This window comes from Oryzias latipes, chromosome 2 (genome assembly GCF_053564925.1).
Source record: "Oryzias latipes strain Hd-rR chromosome 2, Olatipes_Hd-rR_3.1".
Classification (NCBI taxonomy): Eukaryota; Metazoa; Chordata; class Actinopteri; order Beloniformes; family Adrianichthyidae; genus Oryzias; species Oryzias latipes.
In genome coordinates this window covers 18,309,220-18,330,304 of record NC_136238.1, presented here as the reverse complement: position 1 = coordinate 18,330,304, position 21,085 = coordinate 18,309,220, and the positions used below count along the sequence as shown (strand labels likewise).

The following is a 21,085-nucleotide window of genomic DNA, read 5'->3' as shown; positions in this document are numbered from 1 at the left end:
TTAGAGGTACACAGCGCTCTGTCAAAATGTCCGTCTGTTTTTTGTATGAGATGCAAACAAGTTTGAGTGTTTTTGCAACTAACATGTAGAGGTGTCGTGCTATGTTTACACAGCAATGCGTGTTGAAGCGCCCACTTCCAATAAAAAGTCTATGTGTTTTGTAAAAATGCAAACATGGCTAACAACAACAACAAAATGGATGATGTCTGATCGGCATTATTCAGATCCAAACCCTGTCTTCATTAAATCTAACTTCAATCAAAATCCAACTTCTGAGGCTTTATAGTACATTTTAGAAGCATTAAGAAACATTTCCCTTGGCACTTTCTGTTGAATAGAACTTTTGGCTGCTCTTGTTCTACGCAGGTTCTGCTTCATTCTCAATGGTAGAAAAAGAAAACAAAAACTAGTTTTTAAAAACCGATAGCAAGCCACGAACAAGCTCTCCTCTGAAGTCGAAGCAAAAACATTCTTAACCCCCACAGGAAGATGAGCTGATGCAAACCAGAGATGCCAACGCCGACTGATCAGCAGCCCTGCAGGGATGCTTTGCCTGTTGCCTTGACGACCACCCCCCATCACACATTTCATCATTTCATCTGTAAATGCAAACAAACAGGTTATGTGCATCTCTCATTAAGGCTAAACTCATGATCTCCTCCTAATATAATATTTTACGATCATATGACCACAATATTGATCCCTGGGGGTGAGGGGGTTGTACCTCCTGCTTTTTAATATCTAGCCCCCGGTTGCTTGGCGCATTCAGACAGTTTTGTTGTTTGTTCTGCTGAAATACAAAATGAAGGCTTTTTAATACGTCAAGGATTACTTCAAAAAAATGTTTCTGAAGCGCTGCTGAGGTGTAATTATCTTTATATTTTTAAACATCCGTGACTTTAACTCAAGATAAGATGCAGGATGCAGAAAATATTGACTCCTTCCAAAATGAATTGCATCTCTAAAGCCTTCCTAACAGCTTGAAGATGGACGGGCTTCTTTTCTGTGACTTTCTTTTCACTTTCTTCTCCTTTAAAGCAGATATATCCCTCAGTGACCACAGCATGGACACTCAAGAGCAAACAGGAAACCAGCTTACAGAGGAGCCACAAGCCGGTCTTGTGAAGTAGCTTCGCTTGTCCCTGCTGTCACAAATCAGGTGGCAAATGCTGGAGCGGAAGGACCAGAAGTTCCCTTGAGTCTCAGCTGCTAAAACCTGAACAAGTTGCAAGGACGTGCAGAGAGCCCCTGGTCTGGAATGAGCACCAAGAGAAAGATTTGTTGCATTTGACCTGGAGGCATTCCCCAATTTGTTCCATTCTGTGCATTGAAGTGATGCATTTACAATCAGAAATTCTACTCCACCCATTTGTTAATTTTTTTCTTTTTATTTTATCCAAAATATAAAAAAAATACACTTCCTGTATTAAGCCTGTTGGCTTAAGTCTTAGTCAAAACTTCTCTAGATTTTGGAAAAAAATTGGCAAAACGTGTACAGGGCACAATAGAGTGGCCCACACAAAATACCAAGCTCGTAGAATACTCAGTGAGTCATTGGAGATAAAATGTTCACATACATTTTTTTAATGAGACACAGGCAAGTCTTTAGGACTTTTTTTTTATCACCCCCCCTCCTCCAATCCTACCCACAGGGCAAGCAGCCAAGGGGCCAGTACTTGCACCTCACTAACAGGTAGAGTGCGACATAAGGACACTGTATGACAGCATCACCCATACATCATAAGCATACAACAATAGCCTGTCCCCCTTGAAAACACACCTGTGCTCCCCTTAAAAGCCATGTCACACAGCCACTACATACGTGTTTTTCACATATTGAATTTGAATATTGCATATTGAATATTGCAGTTTGTTGTGATACATGCATGATATACTGTATGTAATTCATAAGTGTTTCTTGGGCCCATCATTCATCGATGTGCACAGATGTCCGCTGATGGTTTCGGCTGATGGGTCTTTCCGTAAATCCGGTTTTGAATAGTTCAAAGTTTTTTTTAAGTTAAAAATTATGCAGTTTATGCGTATCTATATGCAATTATTATGTAAATCTTAAGCAGTTGTGCATGAGTTTTGCAAGCTGCAGATGCAAATTTGTGGCTTTCCACAACTGTTCCATATGTGTCTAAAATGACATAAACGATGCACAAATCACTAACAAATTGCATATAAACAGCATAATAATCACACAGTTCATGTTCTATGTCTACGTGGTTTATTTGTGTTTCTTTAATGGTTTTACCATGGTTCATTGATTCACGTATCACTAATTGTCATCCCTGCTATATCCCCAAAATGTATGAAGTGACTGTGTGACATGGCCTTAAGATCCAGCCACTCCTATCTACGACCCTCCATGGGCCCAGACCACCCGAAAACCAGCAGCACCCATATGGGTCAACCCTGTACAAGTGTATGTGACAGTTAAAAGGAGCATCATTGAAAAGCTCCATATTTCACCTGCACCTTCAGGAACTATCATCAGCATCATCTGTTACTACCAACGAGCCCATAAACAAAAACTGAACCATGAACTCTGCACGATAATTTCAAGACATTTATCAGCTTTAGTTGTAAAAGTTTTAGATACATGTGTGATCTGATTGCTGCTGCTGTTTTATTCTTGTAATTATATCTCTTGGATTTCTGCAACCAGGGCAATGTAATCTCCTTCTAAAAAACACAGTTTTATCTGATCGACAAATGCAAATCCAGATTTTTAAGTCATAAAGAGGTGATTACTGCAAACATGCTCTTTGATTCTCAGCAACATTGCCTTACAGATGAGGTGAGCCGTAGGACTGAATCTAATTCTGTTCTATATATAAATGTGCAAGATGCTTATTTAAATAAAGTTTGACATTTGTCTATTCTAAACCAGACCAGATATGCTGTCCTGTAGTGTTTGCTCCGACTAAAGCCGTATTAAAAACTGGACTTTAAAAAAAAAAAACTGTAAAACGGAAAATTACAAAAATTACAAAATCATAAAAAGAATTAGACAAGAAAGTTTTTTTTATACTTTTACAAAATATAAGAATCAAAAACTTTGTTATTGTATATTCTATTTCAAAGGCTTTACAAGCAGCCATGTGATGTTTTACAAATTTATTTTGATGACACCATAAGGCTTTTATGTATGTGAGCAGGTTTTTTAAATATAAGTCTGGAGCTCACATGCACTGACATAAGTAATAACTCAACTTCATTACCGTTTGGAATCTTAGAGTCAAAGTTCATAGCAAGCAAAATTATTTTAATTAAATAGAACCACTTGGTAAATGAAAATTATTATTTTTTTCTACCTGGAAGCAAGTCTGCAAATGCATAATTTGGAGTCAGTGTGATAGTGAAACATCCAAAGAGGAATTTACAGCACAAGATAAGGCCTGTTGAAAGAGCAGAACCGCCGCTCGTGTTGCTGCAGGCTGACCTTTAGCAACAATTCCTTTTAACTATACCTCAACACACAAAGGAAATTTTAAAAAGTGACCGTAACCCCTGTGCTATCCTAGGCACTTTAACATTGGGAGTTGGGTCATCTAGACCCACTAGACAGTGCGCTGAACCTTTTTTCTTCAATGATTTGTGATCTTCACTGGTGTCCATGGATTACATGAAATCTTTCCACCTTTATCCACCTTTGTCATAGTAGGGAGAACACGTCAATGAAAGGGTGGGGTCATCTAAGATAGCACAAGGGTTAATCGAAGTGCAAACGCGCAAAAAAGAGACCATGATTGTATTCGACTGTCAGTCTGTACAGGAAGCCATGTGTTCCTCTGGGCCTGCTGGCATGCTTGTTTTTCAGGATTTAGAAACTAGAGATGTAATGAAATTGTCAGAGAACAAATGTACCTTGAAACAACAATTCGTAAAAGAGCACGTTACAGTTTAAAAAAAAAAAAAATTTTTACTCCATTTGTACACTGACATTGCGACACAGGAATGCTTTTCATTTAAAAATGACGTGTGTTTTTAACATGTTTTTAGGGATTTACAAACTAGAATTGTTACTAATTTATCTGATATAAATTCCTGCCTCCTCTAGGTGGCGCTGCAAACAACAGATAACCATTAAACAGTACTGATTTGTCTCCCCTATTTGTCAAGTATTTCTTAAAGATAAAGGTTGGATGAAATCTACATGACCACCTCACCTTGCCACCATAGCAGTAAGCTACATTTGTTTAGTACAACCCGAACAGTGATGCAACAAAAACAGACTGTCCTCCTAAATCTAATTTCAGGGGGGTTTTGAAGCCCCCACTGGACAGTGGAAACTCTCCTTGGAGAGGTTGATAAAATCACTTCAAGTAAGGAAAAAACTTTTAAAATACCACAAGTCACAAAACCATTTACTGTAGTTAGACATCATCATGTGCTCGAATCAAGGAAAACAAAAAAGCTTCTATACCTATTCCCAGAAAGCAACAGACTCACCTCTTTAGCGTCTTTTGTGTCCAAGGATTAAAAAACTCAGAATAGAAATGTTTGAGGAAAGAATTCCTTAAACATTCAGGATCTTCCTGGGGACTTTGAGCTTCCAAATCACATGTTGGTAGTGCTATTAACTCATCTACGAGCACTATTTGCTGCAATCTGTCAGTTTACCTGAAAGAAGCAAGCTTTTAGCCTTTAGCCCCAATCTGCAAATGTTATGGCTTTTTCTGGTAGTCATGGAGAAGAAAAGGCCAGGCCACAACAATTGAAGTAAGATGCCGCTGCACTTTCTGGCCTTGACATCAACCGCCATGTGCAGATAGGTCTTATCTGGAGGATGTGCTGGGCAGTGTTGAGCCTCCACCCACCGCATTGCCCCGGGCATCACACAAACATCCGCACACACAGAGGAAATGCAGATCTGAGCAGACAGAGGCATTCGATCCACTAGGAGTCACATGTAATGTTTGGCGTAAACACCCAACACCGTTATATAATCTCCCACCAACATATCCCGTTGCAAATTAACCAACAGATAACGGGCCATCATATCAACAACAACTTGGTGCTCGTGAGCACACAATGAGCGTCCACGAGGCAGGAGTTCACCGGCAGCAGATTAGACACGGGTGTTAATGCAGCAACTGGCGGGGTCGCATGTCAACAGAGCTGCACAGATTAGCCCATTTCTTGAGAACATCCCAGTAGCTCAGGTTATTTTGTAGTGCAGGAACCAGAGTAAACAATAAAGTTGTGTGTTTTTAACTACTTCTCTCGTCACAAATTTTTCTGTTTGCTGCTTGAATACGACCGGCGTGTTGACGCAAAAACGTCACCCCTATAAAGGAAAACGCAAAGTCTCTGCGCCCCAAGTGACTTGAGCTGCTGACATTCACTTACAGAAATGGGCTGTTTCTATCGCAACCAAAGGGCAATTAAACTGCTTTTAACAAATAAAAAGGTTAAAGTCAAACACCTTTTATACTAATAAGATGGTTGTGCATCCTGATGGTCAGCAGGGAAAGTAATGACATGCCGAAACAGAATTTAACCCTTGTGCTATCTTAGATTACCCCACCCTTACATTGACGTGTTATTCTTACCATGACAAAGGTGGATAAAGGTGGAAAGATTTCATGTCATCTATGGACACCAGTGAAGATCACAAATCATTGAAGAAAAAAGGTTCAGCGCACTGTCTAGTGGGTCTAGATGACCCAACTCCCAGGATGCCTGGGATGGCACAAGGGTAATTAGAAAAGTTTTTACTTTTTCCTGCTGTTGTTTTTTTTTTTTTTTTTTTGTCCAATAAAGTTGAATTTTAGAGATCCAGACCATTAGATAAGATGGAGAGAAGTCCTTGAAGAGAATAAAAGTGAGAAAAATGTCATGGTGCCTCTGGCAGTCACCCCCCCCCCCCCCCCCCGCTCTGCTCTCCTGATTAGAACCAGCTGTGGACACTCGCCATGACTCCCGCTTCAATTCCTCTCCAGCCACGTTGAAACTCCCGCTACAGCAAGACTGCAGCCACTGACCATCCATCTTCAGGCTACTAACTCGAAAAGACTCCTGTACCTACCCGTTTGGGAAAAATAAATCCTTTTGTTCTAACATCATCCTGAGTTTTCTTCCGGGTTCCAGCGTCTGGGTCTGCTACGTCATTCATATCATGACAGAACAAAGTGGCCTAACTCCAGACCCAGCTGACCCAGAAGGATTCTGCCTTACTGTCTCCCAGTCTCCCAGCAGGGAATCATTCTGGGTCGCCAGGCCAATGCTTTAATCCAGATGGCCTCGGCTCAACAGGGTCTTTTTCGACATCTAGACGGAATATCTCAAACCCTGATGGAATTAACGGGACAATACTCCTATAATCCCGCAGCTACCGCTCCCAGTAACGTGACCACTTCCGCTTCCTCATTGGCTCAAGAGAACTTCCGGCTCCAACCTGAACCGTTTTATGGTGATGTAGAAACTTGTGGAGGTTTCCTCCTTCATTGTCAGTTGATTTTTCAGCAAGCACTCAGGTTTTGTCAATCTGACCACAGTAAAGGTACCTTAGTCGTAAATTCCTTTGACCTCTTCATTGGAGAATTCCGGTTTGTGTTTGAAGAATGTCATATAAATGCATCTAGACATTAAAGAAGAACACAATTAGAAACAATAGACCACAGCAAGAATTAAGTTTCTCATGCACAAGGGAGAAGAAAACCAGTGTGACAGAAGACAACCACCACGCTGCTCTTCTGAAAGGTTCTGCTTCTCCCTGTGCTCCTTTTATTAAGAACACAAGAAGGAGGTAACAATTTCAAGACAAAGAGCAAAAGTTCATTAGGGGGTGTCGTATAATGACCCATTTGGTGGATTCTAACTTCAAACAGTATCCCTTATCAGCTGAGGACAGTGTGTTGTAAAACCCCCTCTTCATAGCTGGGATGAGAAGCAGATGAACAAACACACAACTGTTTTATAAAAAGGTAAAAAGGTCAATCTGAGTTAACATTTAAACATACATTTACACAAATACATTTAAACAATGATAATAATAAAACAATTTCCTTCACAACCAACCTTGTTAAGAGGGGGAGGCTATGTGTTGTTTGTTAAGCCTCAAACAATGCAAAGGTTCAGTTAGTGACCATCTTATCGATTTCCGTATCCAGTTGAAGCTCGTTGGCCCGATGTCGCATTGAAGGGCATATTCTATCAATCCCTGAATGAGTCCATCAAAGATCATATATGTTCCCAACCAGAGACTCACTCCTTGGAATAACTTGTGTCTGCAGCCCTGCGATCTGACATCCGTCTCCGGGAGCGACAGGTGGAACGCAATCGACATGCTCAAAAACCACACTCTCGCTCCCCCCTACAAACACCATCTCAGAACTCTCCTCTACCACCTTTTCAAGGCTCCTCAGTTAAAACCTCCGAGGAACCCTTGCAGAATGGCCACTCCAAGCTTACTCTGGAGGAACGACAAACCTTGTTAATCAATGCCAGCTTCGTTTGAAAGCCAAAACCTCCCGTTAGAAGACAGGCCGCGGGCGGGTAACTCCGTATCTCATTTGGGAAAAAACGTCCTATTTAGCCCTGTCAAGCTATGCCCTCGGGATTCATGAATTCAAATCTCTGGTTGAGTCTGGTGCCGAACAGAGTTTCATTGACTATCACCTGGTAAACAAACTGAATCTTCCCACTGAACCCTTGGATCCTCCCACAGCAGGTCAGCCTCTCTCTAGGATCACTCATCGCACCAAACCTGTCCTTCTCATTACTTTCGGTAATCACAGAGAACACATTCAATTCTTCATTACTCAGAGTCTTTAGACACCCATTATTTTGGGGTTTCCCTGGCTCCATACCCATAATCCACAGTTCGACTGGATCAACCAACATATAACTAATTGGAGTTCGTGTTGCATGGCTACTTGCCTTCAGTCGGCTGTACTTCCTATTTCTTCCCGCGTTAATAAGGTCACTGAAGACCTCGACCTTATTCGTATTTCCTCCTGCTATCATGATTTGAGAACCGTTTTCAGTAAAGCTAAGGTGGGGGCTCTTCCTCCACACAGACCCTATGACTGTTCAATAGATTTGTTAAACGGTGCTACTCTACCCAAAGGCATATTATTTAACTTGTTTGGTCCTGAGAAGACTGCTATGGAGAAATACATTCAGGAGGCACTTTCATCAGGTCATATTCGCCCGTCCTCTTTCCCGGTTGGTGCTGGGTTCTTTTTCGTAGACAAAAAGCACAAAACTCTACGCCCCTGTATTGACTTTCGCGAACTTAATCAAATCACTGTTAAAGATAAATATTCACTTCCTCTCATCAGCTCCATTTTCGATTCCGTCCAGGAAGCCCGTGTCTTCACTAAATTGGATCCTCGCAATGCTTACCATCTGGTTGGTATAAAGGAGGGAGATGAATGGAAGACTGCATTCAATACGCCGTTAAGGCATTTTGAATACCTGGTAGTGCCCTTCGGCATTACTAACGTTAACGACGTCCTCAGAGACTTCCTAAATCGTTTCGTGTTTGTCTATTTAGGCAACATCCTCATTTACTCTCGAGACACCTCTCAACACATGAACCATGTACACTTCGTTTTGGAACATTTACTTGAGAATCAACTATACGTTAAAGCCGAAAAATGTGAATTTCTCATTTCTATCGACACTTCATTAGAAATTGCAATAGTATCGGTTCCCCTCTAACTAAGCTCACTTCCATCAACAAACCTTACAAATGGGGTCCTGAGGCCCAGTCAGCTTCAACAAATTAAAAGAACTTTTCTTCTCAGCCCCTATCCTTATACAGCCCGACGATGAACCAGTCAGTTCATCGTTGAAGTCGAGGCCTCCGATTCTGGAGTGGGAGCTGTCCTATCTCAAAGGGAGAAATCCTCTGGAAAACTCAAGCCATGTGCATTCTTTTCCCGTAAGCTCTCCTCTGCAGAACGCAATTACGACGTGAGAAACCAGGAGTTGTTGGCAATCAAACTCGCTCTGGAGGAGTGGCGCCACTGGCTGGAGGGAGTGGAACTACCGTTTATTGTGTGGAAGGATCACAAAAACTTGGCGTACCTACGTACAGCTAAATGACTTAACGCCCGTCAAGCTCGCTGGTGTCTCTTTTTTGACCGCTTTAACTTTACAATTACCTACAGGCCAGGCAGTCGTAATATGAAGCCGGATGCCCTCTCACGAAAGTTCAACTCCAGTGAAGACCCTGTCACTTCAACCATCATCTCCCCTGCCTGCATTGTGTGGAACCTCACATGGGATATAGAGACTCGTGTCCTTCAAGCTCAAGGTGAGGAGCCTAATCATCCTCCTGCTCCTAAAGATACCCTGTTTGTGCCTCCCTCTCTCCGCTCAGACGTGCTTTCCTGGGGTCACACCTCTCACATCTCCTGTCACGCTGGAGTCCAGAGAACCCTTAACCTCCTGCGGCGACGGTTCTTCTGGCCGTCCATGGAGAAGGACATTAGAGAGAACGTCGCTGCCTCCAAAACCTGCACCCGTTCTAAGTCCTCTAATTCTCCGCCCGCTGGGTTATTGCAACCGCTGCCCGTACTGAGTCGTCCTTGGTCGCACATTGCTATAGACTTGCTTCGTCACGGGACTCCCACCTTCTCAAGGCAACACCATCATCCTCACTGTCATTGACCGTTTCTCTAAGGCCGCTCATTTCATTCAACTTCCCCAGTTACCCACAGCCAGGGAAATGGCCGAGATCCTCGTCCAGAATGTCTTCTGCCATCATGGAACCCCTGAGGACATTGTTTCTGATTGAGGCCCCCAATTCATATCTCAGGTATGGAAGGCTTTTTGTTCTGCTTTAGGCGCCATGTTTAACTTGACCTCCGGATACCACCGTCAATCCAACGGTCAGGCGGAGAGAGCTAACCAGGAGTTAGAGGCCGCTCTTCGGTGCCTGGCGGCTCAAATCGCTGTGGATTGGTCCAAGTTTCTGGTTTGGATCGAATACACCCATAATAATCACCAGTCCTCAGCCACTGGGGTGCCTCCGTTTGAGGTCTCCCTCGGGTACTCACCACCTCTGTTTCCATCGCAGGAACTCGATTTGGCAGTGCTCTCGGTCCAGCACCATCTCCAACGGTGCCAGCGTATTTGGCACCAGACCAGGGCAGCTCTTCTGCGCACCAGGGAGAGCAACTGTCGAATTGTCATTTGCCACAGGGTGGTGGGGCCCACGTACCAGCCTGGTCAGAGGGTTTGGCTCTCATCTCGGAACATCCTCATCCAGGCTACCTCCCGTAAGCTGGCTCCCTGTTTCATCGGGCCCTACATCATTGAGCGGATCATCAATCCCTCCTGTGTCCGCTTCCGGCAGCCCTTAAGATACACCAATCATTTCATGTGTCCCAAATCAAGCCTGTCCAAGAAAGTCCTCTGTCCTCTGAGATAGGACCTGTGGTCGAGTGGATATTTATGTTCTTCTAAAGTGGATGATTGAATGTAAAAAAAAAGAGAGAAAGTACCAAGCCATCCCCACACCAAGACTCCCCACCACGGCAGCAGCGGCAGCCAAGATCCCCCCCCCCCCCCCCCCCCCCCCCCCGGTCATTTTTGATAACTGAACACTTTAACTTGAGTATTTTTGCCCAAAGAGAAAATATTTTTTTATAGGAGGAGCTTGGCTTTGGTCAGGTCAAGAAAAATTTGTAAGAATTTTAAGAACTTTAAGAGATTTCTTATATTTAACTTCTAAGAATCCAAACGCTTTTTCAGTGTTTAAAAAAGACTTTGAAAATTAAAAAAACTTGAAAAAGCCTTAGTCACGTGGCTTGAGTGTTGACCCGTGTCGCAGGTTTTTGGTTTGTCCAGGGTTCTAGTGCTGCATTGTGAATGGGATCCAAGTGTGTCTTGGAGTTCCCTTAAGGCTCGTGCGGCATCCTTAGGGATGTCATAAAATGAAACAGACCAATTTTTTGTGTGTGTGGTAAGTGTATCATGAAGTGTTTGTAAGACTTATGTATGATGCACGCATTTTTGACTTATGGGTGATGCTGTCATACGATGGCCAAACGCCACACTCTAGTTCTTAGTAAGGTGTGCGACTTGCCTCTTATTGACCACATGCAAATGCTCCAGGTGATACAAAAGTGCCTGTAGGACGCCCACACAAACTGCATTTGTATAAGTGTTTGTTATAACCTGTCGCTCGCACAATGCCCATAAAAAAAAGCGTGCATGAACATTTTCGCTCTGTAGGTTCACCAAACAGTCTATGACCTTGATTTTTTGTGTTGACCACCCACAGGTGTGCCCATTTTTTGCCTGCAGACCACCCATCTCCACCCGTAAGGGCAGTTGGGACCTTATTCAGACCTTATTCAGATTATCTAAAGCTGCAGCTTTGTGGAGTTTTATATGCTCAAACAGATTTAACCTTTTGGTGCTAGAACCTTCATTGATTTTAATTTTCTTGACTGATTACCGACTTAATAAAAAGTTAACCTGCAAAGGCCACTTTTGATGAATTTAATATTTTACTGAGACCTATGGAAGATCAACAGACAAAAGATCAACCAATATTCAATTTTTTCCACAGAAATGCTTTAAAATTGAATTCTTGTGGGAGAAAACTAGTTATCAATCAATCTTTTAGATTGAGATTCATTGAATTTTATTTTGTTTTTCATGCTTTAATTTCAATCTGTATATCCAGCATTATTTTTTCTCTTATTTTGGAATGGCCCTTGTGTGAGTTGGCATCATCCATCTGGTGATCTCTGACCTCCAGCAACAGGTTCTTTGCTGTAGATAAAACTCTGTATCTTTGAATTTCCATCTCACTTGGTTTGGGGTTACCGCCAGCAGAACAGCTGCTGTTTTGAACAAAACTTGTTGTTGGGTCTAAAAGGCCGCAAGTTTTGGCTAGTATTTGACCTCAAACAGTGTACTACTGCATGTAATATACAACTTTATTTAAACCAACAATTCACCAAGAGCTAAATGCTGAGTGAGGACTGTGTTGCACTTACCTGCTAACAGTAAGGGATTAAAAGCTTTCAAATTATTCATATGGGTAAATTGCGGGTAATGTGGCAAGAATTTAACTCCAGGTTTCAGCCAATTGATGTGATCATCTCCACTTCACAGATCAGTGTAGCGAGGTTGAGCATTTTCTTTTTTATTTTCAGGATGTTCAGGTGGAAAAATTGAGAGGAAATGGAGCTGGAGGGCAAACTGCAAGCCTTTAGAAAACTATGCAAACAAACCAATGTCCAATTCTTACAATTCTCTCTGCCTTCGCCCACAAGTGGCTGGGATAGTTTGGTGTGAATGCTACGTTCACACTGAACATGAGTCACGCATCAAATTCTTCTCCACCGCTTCTGTTTTGATGTGCGTCAAATTTGCACCTCGATTCTTGTCCAAAAGTCTGTCCATAAGTCTTATGTCGCATGTGGGAGGAGCTACTGTCAAACATTTTTAGCCTGATCCCTACATGGAAGACTCGAATTATGTTGAGTAATCCGGTTGATTTATTTTGAAGAGCTCTACAAAAAGTGTTGGTAAACACGTTTTTATGTCTGAGTTCATGACATAATTCAGAGATTCCACCGCCAGCCGCCCAGTAGCATGGGGCAATGTTTCCTGCATGCTTGCACAATCGTGCACTGCTCGCACATTGTCAGTGCACAAGAAAATAAAATGACATACTACTTCCATACTTGATTATACTAGCGACATCAAAACAAAGTCACACAGTGTCAAATTCATAAGACATGTGGCGTTCACGAATGACCTGAACGCATCATTAACCTGAACAATGGGAATGGACTCCCGGTCGGCTGGGAACCGTTCTTCAATTCCTTTTTTTCCTCCCTGAGTTTTACAGGTTTACATAAACACTCAAACAAGCTCATCCTTCTCATTTTAGGTGCAAATATCACATGAGTTGTGAACACCTAATTTACATGAGTACCTCGCAAAAAAAGGAGAAAAGAACAGCATTCGAGGTCTAGCGCGTGGGGGGGGGCTCACAGTTGTGTATGCGCAGACATTAAAATTGGAGTGAACATTACCACCGCACTACATCCAAATGTGCCAGGGTGTTGTTGACCGATGTAAAAAAAAATCATCCGGTCACCTTTGAATTTTTACTTTTTCTCAAGATCTTGGCAGCCGCCACATAGCGTGTAAAGATGCGACTGTCGCCGCCCGATTTCAAGTGCTACCAGCAACCTGCTGAATTTGCTGAAAAACTGGCATTTAGGTGGCCACACACGGCTTTTTGCCATTTGTGACTGGAGCTTTTAGACTGAGTCCTGGACAAGACTGGAAATGATTGCAATGTAATAAGAAAAAAAACACTGTGTGCAGTGACATGTTTAAACTAGATTGTTGGTGCCACTTGTCAAGATTGTAGGGAAATGTAGGGCCCTAATCATAACTTTGAGTGATTGCAATGGCAACATTGTGCATGCGGTGAAGTGCAAGCGTCCTACAAATTTCCAGAGGGTTTTAGGAGAATTTTAACGGTTTTAATTACACGGCTTAGTGATTTTTTTGTTAGGCATCATCTTATTTGTTAGGATAAATGAAGAAGAAGCTGGTTTAAAAGAACAATATTCTGTCATATGTAGATAATTTGATGGAACCTTTAAATATTATATGAGCTTGAAGTTTTTCTTTTATATATATGCATGATGGAACTCATCCATGAAAATCTAAACTGCAGCCCCTGGTGGCAGAAACGTGTCACTTTCATTTGAAAGGAGCACAGTCAACAGCGCCGATGCCAGTATTAAGTCCTGAAACAGACGAGCTTCTGACCTGTTTTTCCTTTCGAGTGTGCAGTTAATTAGATCATCTCTGCTCGCCAAAGAAAAAATAGAAACAAACAAGCTGCCTGCAGCTTTCTCTGAGACGCTTTTTAATGAATACATGATGTTAAATGTCATATGACGCGGTTAGCCCTATAGACTTAAATGTCTGTGGTTAAATGAATTTTCTACTCCGCAGCGCGGGAGACATGAAGCTCCGCACAAAACGGAGCAACCGGGATATCATGGAAACTCCCAGCAGCCCCTGCAACCCATCAGATAATGACTTCATTCTTCCGTACACATGATTGCGAAACATGTGCGCTGCTTAGATCTTTTTCTGGACTTTGCGACCAAGCCCAACATACGCAGTCATGTGAGGGGAGAAAAAGAGTCTCTCTGTGAGCTCTGCAGCCTGATGCATCAGAGCACAATAAATATATTATCTGGTTCCAGACGGATCTTAAAATATGCAGCATTCTGGTTTAGACGAAGAGCCCTTAAGGTAAAACACAGATGTAGACATTTTTTGGGAAACAAAACTGAAAATCCAACTTGTGAACTTCTGCAGATTTTTTTTTTTACCCTCTAATGATCTGGAAGTTCTGCAAACTTTTTGAGTGACTCTGAAACTTTGGCCACTTTTTCTACTTTTTCTCAGTTCAGGCTTTTCGTGATCATCATTTGTGAATGTCAGAATTCCTTTTTGTTAAATTAAACTCACAGTCAGTTACGATTGGTTTCCTTTCACTCTTAAATCATTCATAGAACCATGTAGCCTAGCACTAAAAAGGCAAAGAAAATCACAGAAGTAGAGACGGGACTCTTGTTCCTAATCGACTTGGGAGCATGGGATTGTTGAGATTTTGAATTATTTGACTCAGCCGCTGGGTTCAGATTCCTTCCACACTGCACCTGTATAGCAAAGATTTGAAGAGGATAAAATGATCTGGATTAACTTTTTTTTGTCTGAAAGGTAATGGCCGCTTGGACAAAAACAAGCAGCAGAGCAAGGTCGGTGCAGGCTCTGTAGGCGTTACCATGACAACGTGTTGCACCTTGTCTCAAATAGACCACTTCTTGTGAAAAATGATTTAACAACTTAACAATATAACAAGATTGAAATAATAATAATGATCAAAAATTTATTTCTTCCATAAGTGACCATAGCACACCCATTATCAGAAATTACTGGACTTAACGGAAGAAATCGTCTGACGCAATCGGGCCTCTTTCATCATGTAATCACTATGAAGTATAAACGAACACCTTTTTAGGCATTATACCTTAAAGAGGGCTAGGTGATATAGAATTGTCTATGTCACCATATAGTTTTTTTCACATCAGGCAATAACTATAAGCATCACGATATAAACCAAATAACTATATTTTTCAGATTTGAACACTGCTCATAGGAGAAATGTGTAGTCATCAACAGTTTGTTAAAATATAAATATTTTTTCCTATCATACTTTAAACATAACAGATGCACTGAAGGAACATGACACAACTGTTTTTTTTAGATAACTAAGAAAAGCCATATATATTACAAACTAAACTGAAAATTAAAACAAAGGCTTTCAAGTTTTAAAAGAGAACATGAATAAAACAGACTACTACATTGCTTGATCGGTTCCATTTAAAAACAAAGGATTAATTCTTCAAATAAATTCTTATGTTTTCAAGTTTTACAGAACAAACAAAATTGCCAAATATTTTTGTCAAAACCCTGTGAATAAACTAGAAACTAAAAGCAAATTCTCAGAATTTCTTTTGGTACTTTAGACTTGCTGCTGTGCAGGTCTGACCTTGGTTGATTTTTTTTTCTCAAGAATTATCGTTTATTTTAGTCTGAGATTGAGCATGCCTTCTGCACAATTTGCAGTGCACAAAAATTGTTTTTCTTGTCAGATTTTAAATAACTGTAATACTTCCACACATGCAGGGGCTGAAACTTTTAGTTTGTTAATCTATCGGCCACACAGACCAGCCAAACATATTGTTTATCGGCCAAGTTATAACACTGCTTTACACAGAAATACCTTCTACCTTTTGAATTTTTTTGAGAAAATAGAAATTGCATAAAAGTAATATATAAATGGTATGAACATGCCTTTATTGTCATCTAACTGTAAGCTCAAATTCAAAAATGCTGAGAAAAAAAAGAACAGATTTAATTCCTCCTCCAGGTAATCACATTTTACATTAAATCATAAAAAAAACAGTATAATGTTTTGGATTATTGTTATTATACATCATCAACATAAAAGCTGCAACGCTCTCATGAGGGAACGTGATGGGGGGGATTCAGGACAACATCTGACGGGTTACAGATTTTGCCGTAACACTGGCTCTGTAATGCTACAAGGACGCTGCTAAAACACAGTGGATTTCAATCATGTTATTATATTTATGAAATACAGTTTTTATTAATGTCCCAGTGAATAATTTTGTATTATTTGTCCACCACATCTTAAAGTCCATAAAAGTCTCCTTAAAAATACTGTCCAACTTTAAACTGGTGCATATGCACTACCACTACACCTCATTTAGGTTTGCTTACATTAGGTTTTTGCCAGAACAACAATAATCAGGACTTTACTTTGAATTAGAGGGAGGTTATCGATTTTTTCTTATTGCTTTTTGCACCAACAGTCTCTGTCCACTCATGGTTGTGGGAAGAAGCCGGTGCTTTAGAACAAACTCAAAAAGAAAGGATCATTTTCACAAAACTCAGCTTGTAGCATGTTCTTTGCATCACCACGAAGCAGAGAACTCATTTCCTCTTGTTCCAAGTGTTTAGTTGACAAGTTAATGATCCTGAAAGTCTGACTCTCGGAAAATCGACTGTGCAGCTCTGGACAAGTTTTAGAGCCAAGTTGTGGATATTGTGGATAAAGTTATGTAATATATTATATAATAATAATAATAATAATAATAATAATAATAATAATAATAATAATAATAATATAGTCTCGCCCACCTAATTTACATGGGAATAAATAAATACAAAAATGTCAAAAAGTAAACTTACTTTTTTTTTAATGTGGGTGAATAAATTAGGAAAATAATTATATAAGTAAAAATACAAAAACAAGTATAAAAGCAGAAATAAATAAAACATAGGAGAAATATGTGCATTTATATGCATACATTTATGTTTTAATATATTTATGAGCAAAATAATGTAAACATTTAATTTCATTTTTTAAATGTATTTAAGGCAGCTTTCATTTATTTATTTTTAGATGTGTGAGATTTTGTCCTCCACACTAAAGGTCTCATGTGAAGCATAAAAAAACCTGAACAATTGCAATGCGTTATTGGATGATGACACATATGCATGTAAAGCTGAAAATGAATTACTTTTTAATTTTAATGGCAGATATGACGTCATCGCTTTCACAAAGTTAAATTCTAATTGATTTGAGCGTTTCGCGACGGTTATTCATAATTCCACTGTCTTTTGAAAAAAAAACGTTAATGGTTTATTAAAAATACAAATTTAAATAAAACATTGCATTGTGACAGTGCAATGCATTGTGGTCTATATTCGCCGATCTAGTAAGCATCGATGCACACTGGTTTTTCACAGAGACTTCTGGGAAATTTCCAGGGCACTGGATTTTGGAATTGTAGATTCGGACAGCTCTTGTTTCTAACCAGGTTGGGAGCTAGCGTAGTCACAGTAATATTTGTTTCAGTATTGCAAATGCGCTACCGTGGCTAACATGTTCCAGTGTCGGAGAGTGTTTATTTTTTTTTACATTACTAACAAGGTTGGATGTTAGCCATTTGCTTTAGCGGTATCAGTCTGGTTTTCTAAATATTGCAAAAAAGTTTATGAGTCACAGGATCGTGAATCTAAAATGAAGATGCCCACAATTTTTTTGAACAAATGACAATCCAGAAAGAATAGGTTCGTGTTTGAAAGCTTCCTTTTCCCAAATATGATTTAAAATTCTTGTGATAAAAAGGAATTCTTCATGTTTTAAATTAAAGGGAAAAAAAGAAAAAGTTTTGCAATTGAGTTGAGGTCAAAGGTCAACAAATCAGGGTAAAAGACATACTGAAAAGGGAAGAATTGCCAGCCCTAACCCATATAAGCTGGGGAAAATTGTCTTCAAAATAATGTGCAAAACCAAAAAGCAAGTCTTTCCTATCCTCCAATCATAAATAAATCCTCAACCTGAGCATCAACAGGTCAGAGAAATCCACAGTCTCATGGAGAAAAACGATCAGAGAACTCACTTTAAATTTTTAATGTGAGCTGCAGTTCTGTCTGTTTTGCATGTGGAGAATCAATATGTTCTGGAGACAGAAAAACAAAAACAAAACATCATCTGACCAGTCTGCACCGCAGCAAGAACATCTTCAAAGGCTGAGAGGGTTGAGGAAGGTAAGGACAGGATTAAAGTCTGCATGAGGCAAATAAATTAAAGATCTGCTCTGAACAAACCTGCTCTTGGATAAACAGCAGTTAGTAGCTCTTTACAAGACAGAGCTCAAAGTATTTCCTGAAGATGTGGTATTTATCTAAGCGTCTCACAGCAGACTAAGGAGTTTTGACAGTTTATCTGCAGCAACACATGGTGGGAGGTGTGTGAGAGGGTGTGTAGAGGCAGGTTGAGTCTTAAGAGGCATCAATTTCAAGTAAAAAACACAAAATAGGGAAAAAAGATTAAAAATCCTTCAAGAAAAACCAACAAAGTTCTTTTAAAGACCCACTCCGATCACCTTTTGATCTACTATCAAAGCGTTCCCAGTGGTCTTTTACTTATGATTATGCAGTTGTTAGCTAAATTATTCACCTCTGTGTTGTTGGCAGTACAGTTAGTGTGGAGCAACCCCGCCCCCTTCTGCATCACCAATAACTGAGAGCTCTCTGTTCACACTCTCTCCTGCTAGCACACAGCCTCTCAAACATCCAACCTGACATTAGCAGTGAAAAAAAGGCAAACAACCCATTCAGTTTGATCCAGATGCCAGCTCAGATGAGGAAAACAAAGACGTACAGGGATACATCAGAATGGAGCAGAGCAGGGAGCTTTAGCTCCGCCCATTGTATCTTTACAAATACAATCTTTTGTTACAGATTTTTTTTTGCCTGCTCCTGATTTACAACAATTTGAATAAGGCAAATACTGTATTTTCTGCACTATAAGTTGCACTTTTGGGAGAAAAGTGCCAAGCTTCTGAACATCTTCGCCAAGCTACGTCTACACCGGCCTTGGCAACACGCAATTAAACGTCCACTTCCGATGAAAAGTCTACGTAAACATTTGTTTAGGGCTTCTGCGGTCAGGCATGCAAGTTTCTACCACCGATATCAGGCTTTATAGACAAAAACGTGCGGCCATCGAACATTCATTGCAAGGTAAATCAAGTCTAACTTGGACCAATCAGTCGTTCATAAAGTAGAATAGAGCTATGAAAGAAATAGCAAGATTTGTGCGATTTGCACCATTCAACATTTGGCACCAAGCCTCTTAGAACAAGAAAAAGAAGCTCCTCCCTAATTGTCCAGTGTGAACACCATGGGCTAAACGTGCGTTGAAAAATCTGCCTTCTTGATTGCATGTCGTGTGTCCTAGCTTAAGACTGAGCAGTGCTTCTTCTACGTTACTGTCAGTAGTAAAAACTGATACACACATCTAAGGTGCCTTCTAGCGGTTTTTGATGGTAAATTAAACAAAAACATCAGAATATTTATCTTTTAGAAATCACATATAAGTCTCACCCCTGGTATTATATGTGACTTTTATCTTTTAAAAATCAAAAATCTTTTCAAAATTGTCAAAAAATATTTAAAATCTTTAAAAATCACATACTAGTCTCACCCTCGGCAAAACAATGCAAAAAAATGCTACTATATGTCCTCTATCATAAGAGAAATGCGACAAAAACCATTATCTTTGAAGTGGGTCTCTTTAAGAAGTCCCAGCTTGTACTTATTCCCACTGAAACAAATTAAAAGACAGAAAGCATCACTGACTTGTTTGGTCTCACAAAAAGTAAAAAAAAAGTTCTGATTTCCCAGAAAATGGCTCATCTGAGGAGCTGGGACTATCATATGTTTACATCTGACAGGAAATACTACACACACACAAAATCCCAGCCAAAAGTCTGAAACTGATGCTTTTCAAGATAATGTTCAGACATACAGACTTCTTTTATGAAACATCAGATCTCGCTGACAGCAAGGATCAAATTGATTTGGTGTTTTGCAGCAGAAATCAAAAGCAAAGTTAAAATTGCAGCTAAAACTAGTGATGAGAGCGTGGAAATGTAATAGAAACTAAAAAAGTGCAAAGAAATATTTGGCATACATGAAATGTATGACAGAAAGTAAGCATGACTTTGATTTTTAAACAACTTTCCACCTATTCTTACAAATCTTGAATTTATAGTATAAAAAGACAAATAAAAACAGCGTGTTTTCAGCTGCAATGGGAAATAAAGTTTGCAAATGTGTAGCTTTGATTTTCAAATATACCTGAACTTCTTCATCTTCTAAACGCAGGCTTAGATTAGAGGAATCCTTCTGTTCTGACCTCCAGCGCAGGTAAACCGCTTGTTGATCTTCCTCCTCCTCTTCCTCGTGCGGAGCTTCTCCGCCGCGGGCGCGCGCGCTTCTTCGGAAGCAGAAAGCTCAGTCGACGCGGTCTGCAGGGGATGAGGTCCGCCTGGAGCCGCGCGATCAGCTGTCTCCAGCCGGAGCACAAGCGCGCCGTTCCCCGCCGTCAGCTGACGATCTCTGCCCGCTGCCCTGCCTCCCCTCCTCCCTTAGTAAGGAGCTTTTCCTTCCACCTGATCCCGCGTCATCCGCCAAACACCAGCTGGAGCTCCTGACCCTCCCCGCACCGCCAACCCCAGGGCCGGACCACCTCCGCTCCGCCGAGGAGTGGAGGTGTAAAAGTAATAAAAAACGTCACATTTAACAACAAAACACCATTGACTAACACAGTGATCACGTGATGATTAAACAGGAAAACATACTTCTTCTTCAATCAAAATAACTACCATAAATAAATATTTTCATGTCTAAATTTACTTCAAATAAGAAAACTATTGCCTCAAATCGACATTAACAGATTCAGGTCGTTGATCAGAGTGACCAGAGGGGGCGCTGTTTCCTAACCTGAGGCACACCTGCCCTGAGCCGGCGCAGGAACCTAAGAGGAGGATGCAGGAGGTGAACCAGGGGATGAAGAACCCACATCCAGGAGAAACAAATCATCTGCTGGAAGTATTAGGCCAGGAGCAAAGAACCTCCAGTAAACATATATGATGACATCATACTGAAACAATTTTGGTCTCCC

At 40.6% G+C, this 21,085-nt stretch overlaps 1 protein-coding gene across 3 annotated transcripts in view; it reads right to left on the bottom strand.

The window, feature by feature from the left end:
• The window catches only part of crfa4 (cytokine receptor family, class I receptor 4), a 58,837-nt gene extending 38,231 nt beyond the window's left edge, over positions 1-20,606 (bottom strand). The window contains exon 1 of one of the 3 annotated variants that reach the window (XM_023964539.2): positions 20,318-20,606. Coding sequence is in view for 1 of the 3 variants with exons in the window: in XM_023964534.2 (XP_023820302.1) it covers positions 20,260-20,273 (14 nt within the window). In the remaining 2 variants the exon portion in view is untranslated. Of the gene's footprint in view, positions 1-4,461; positions 4,794-20,259 lie in introns of those variants that run through there. The other 2 variants (XM_023964534.2, XM_023964537.2) reach the window with 2 other exon arrangements.
• Between the last annotated feature and the right edge of the window lie 479 nt (positions 20,607-21,085).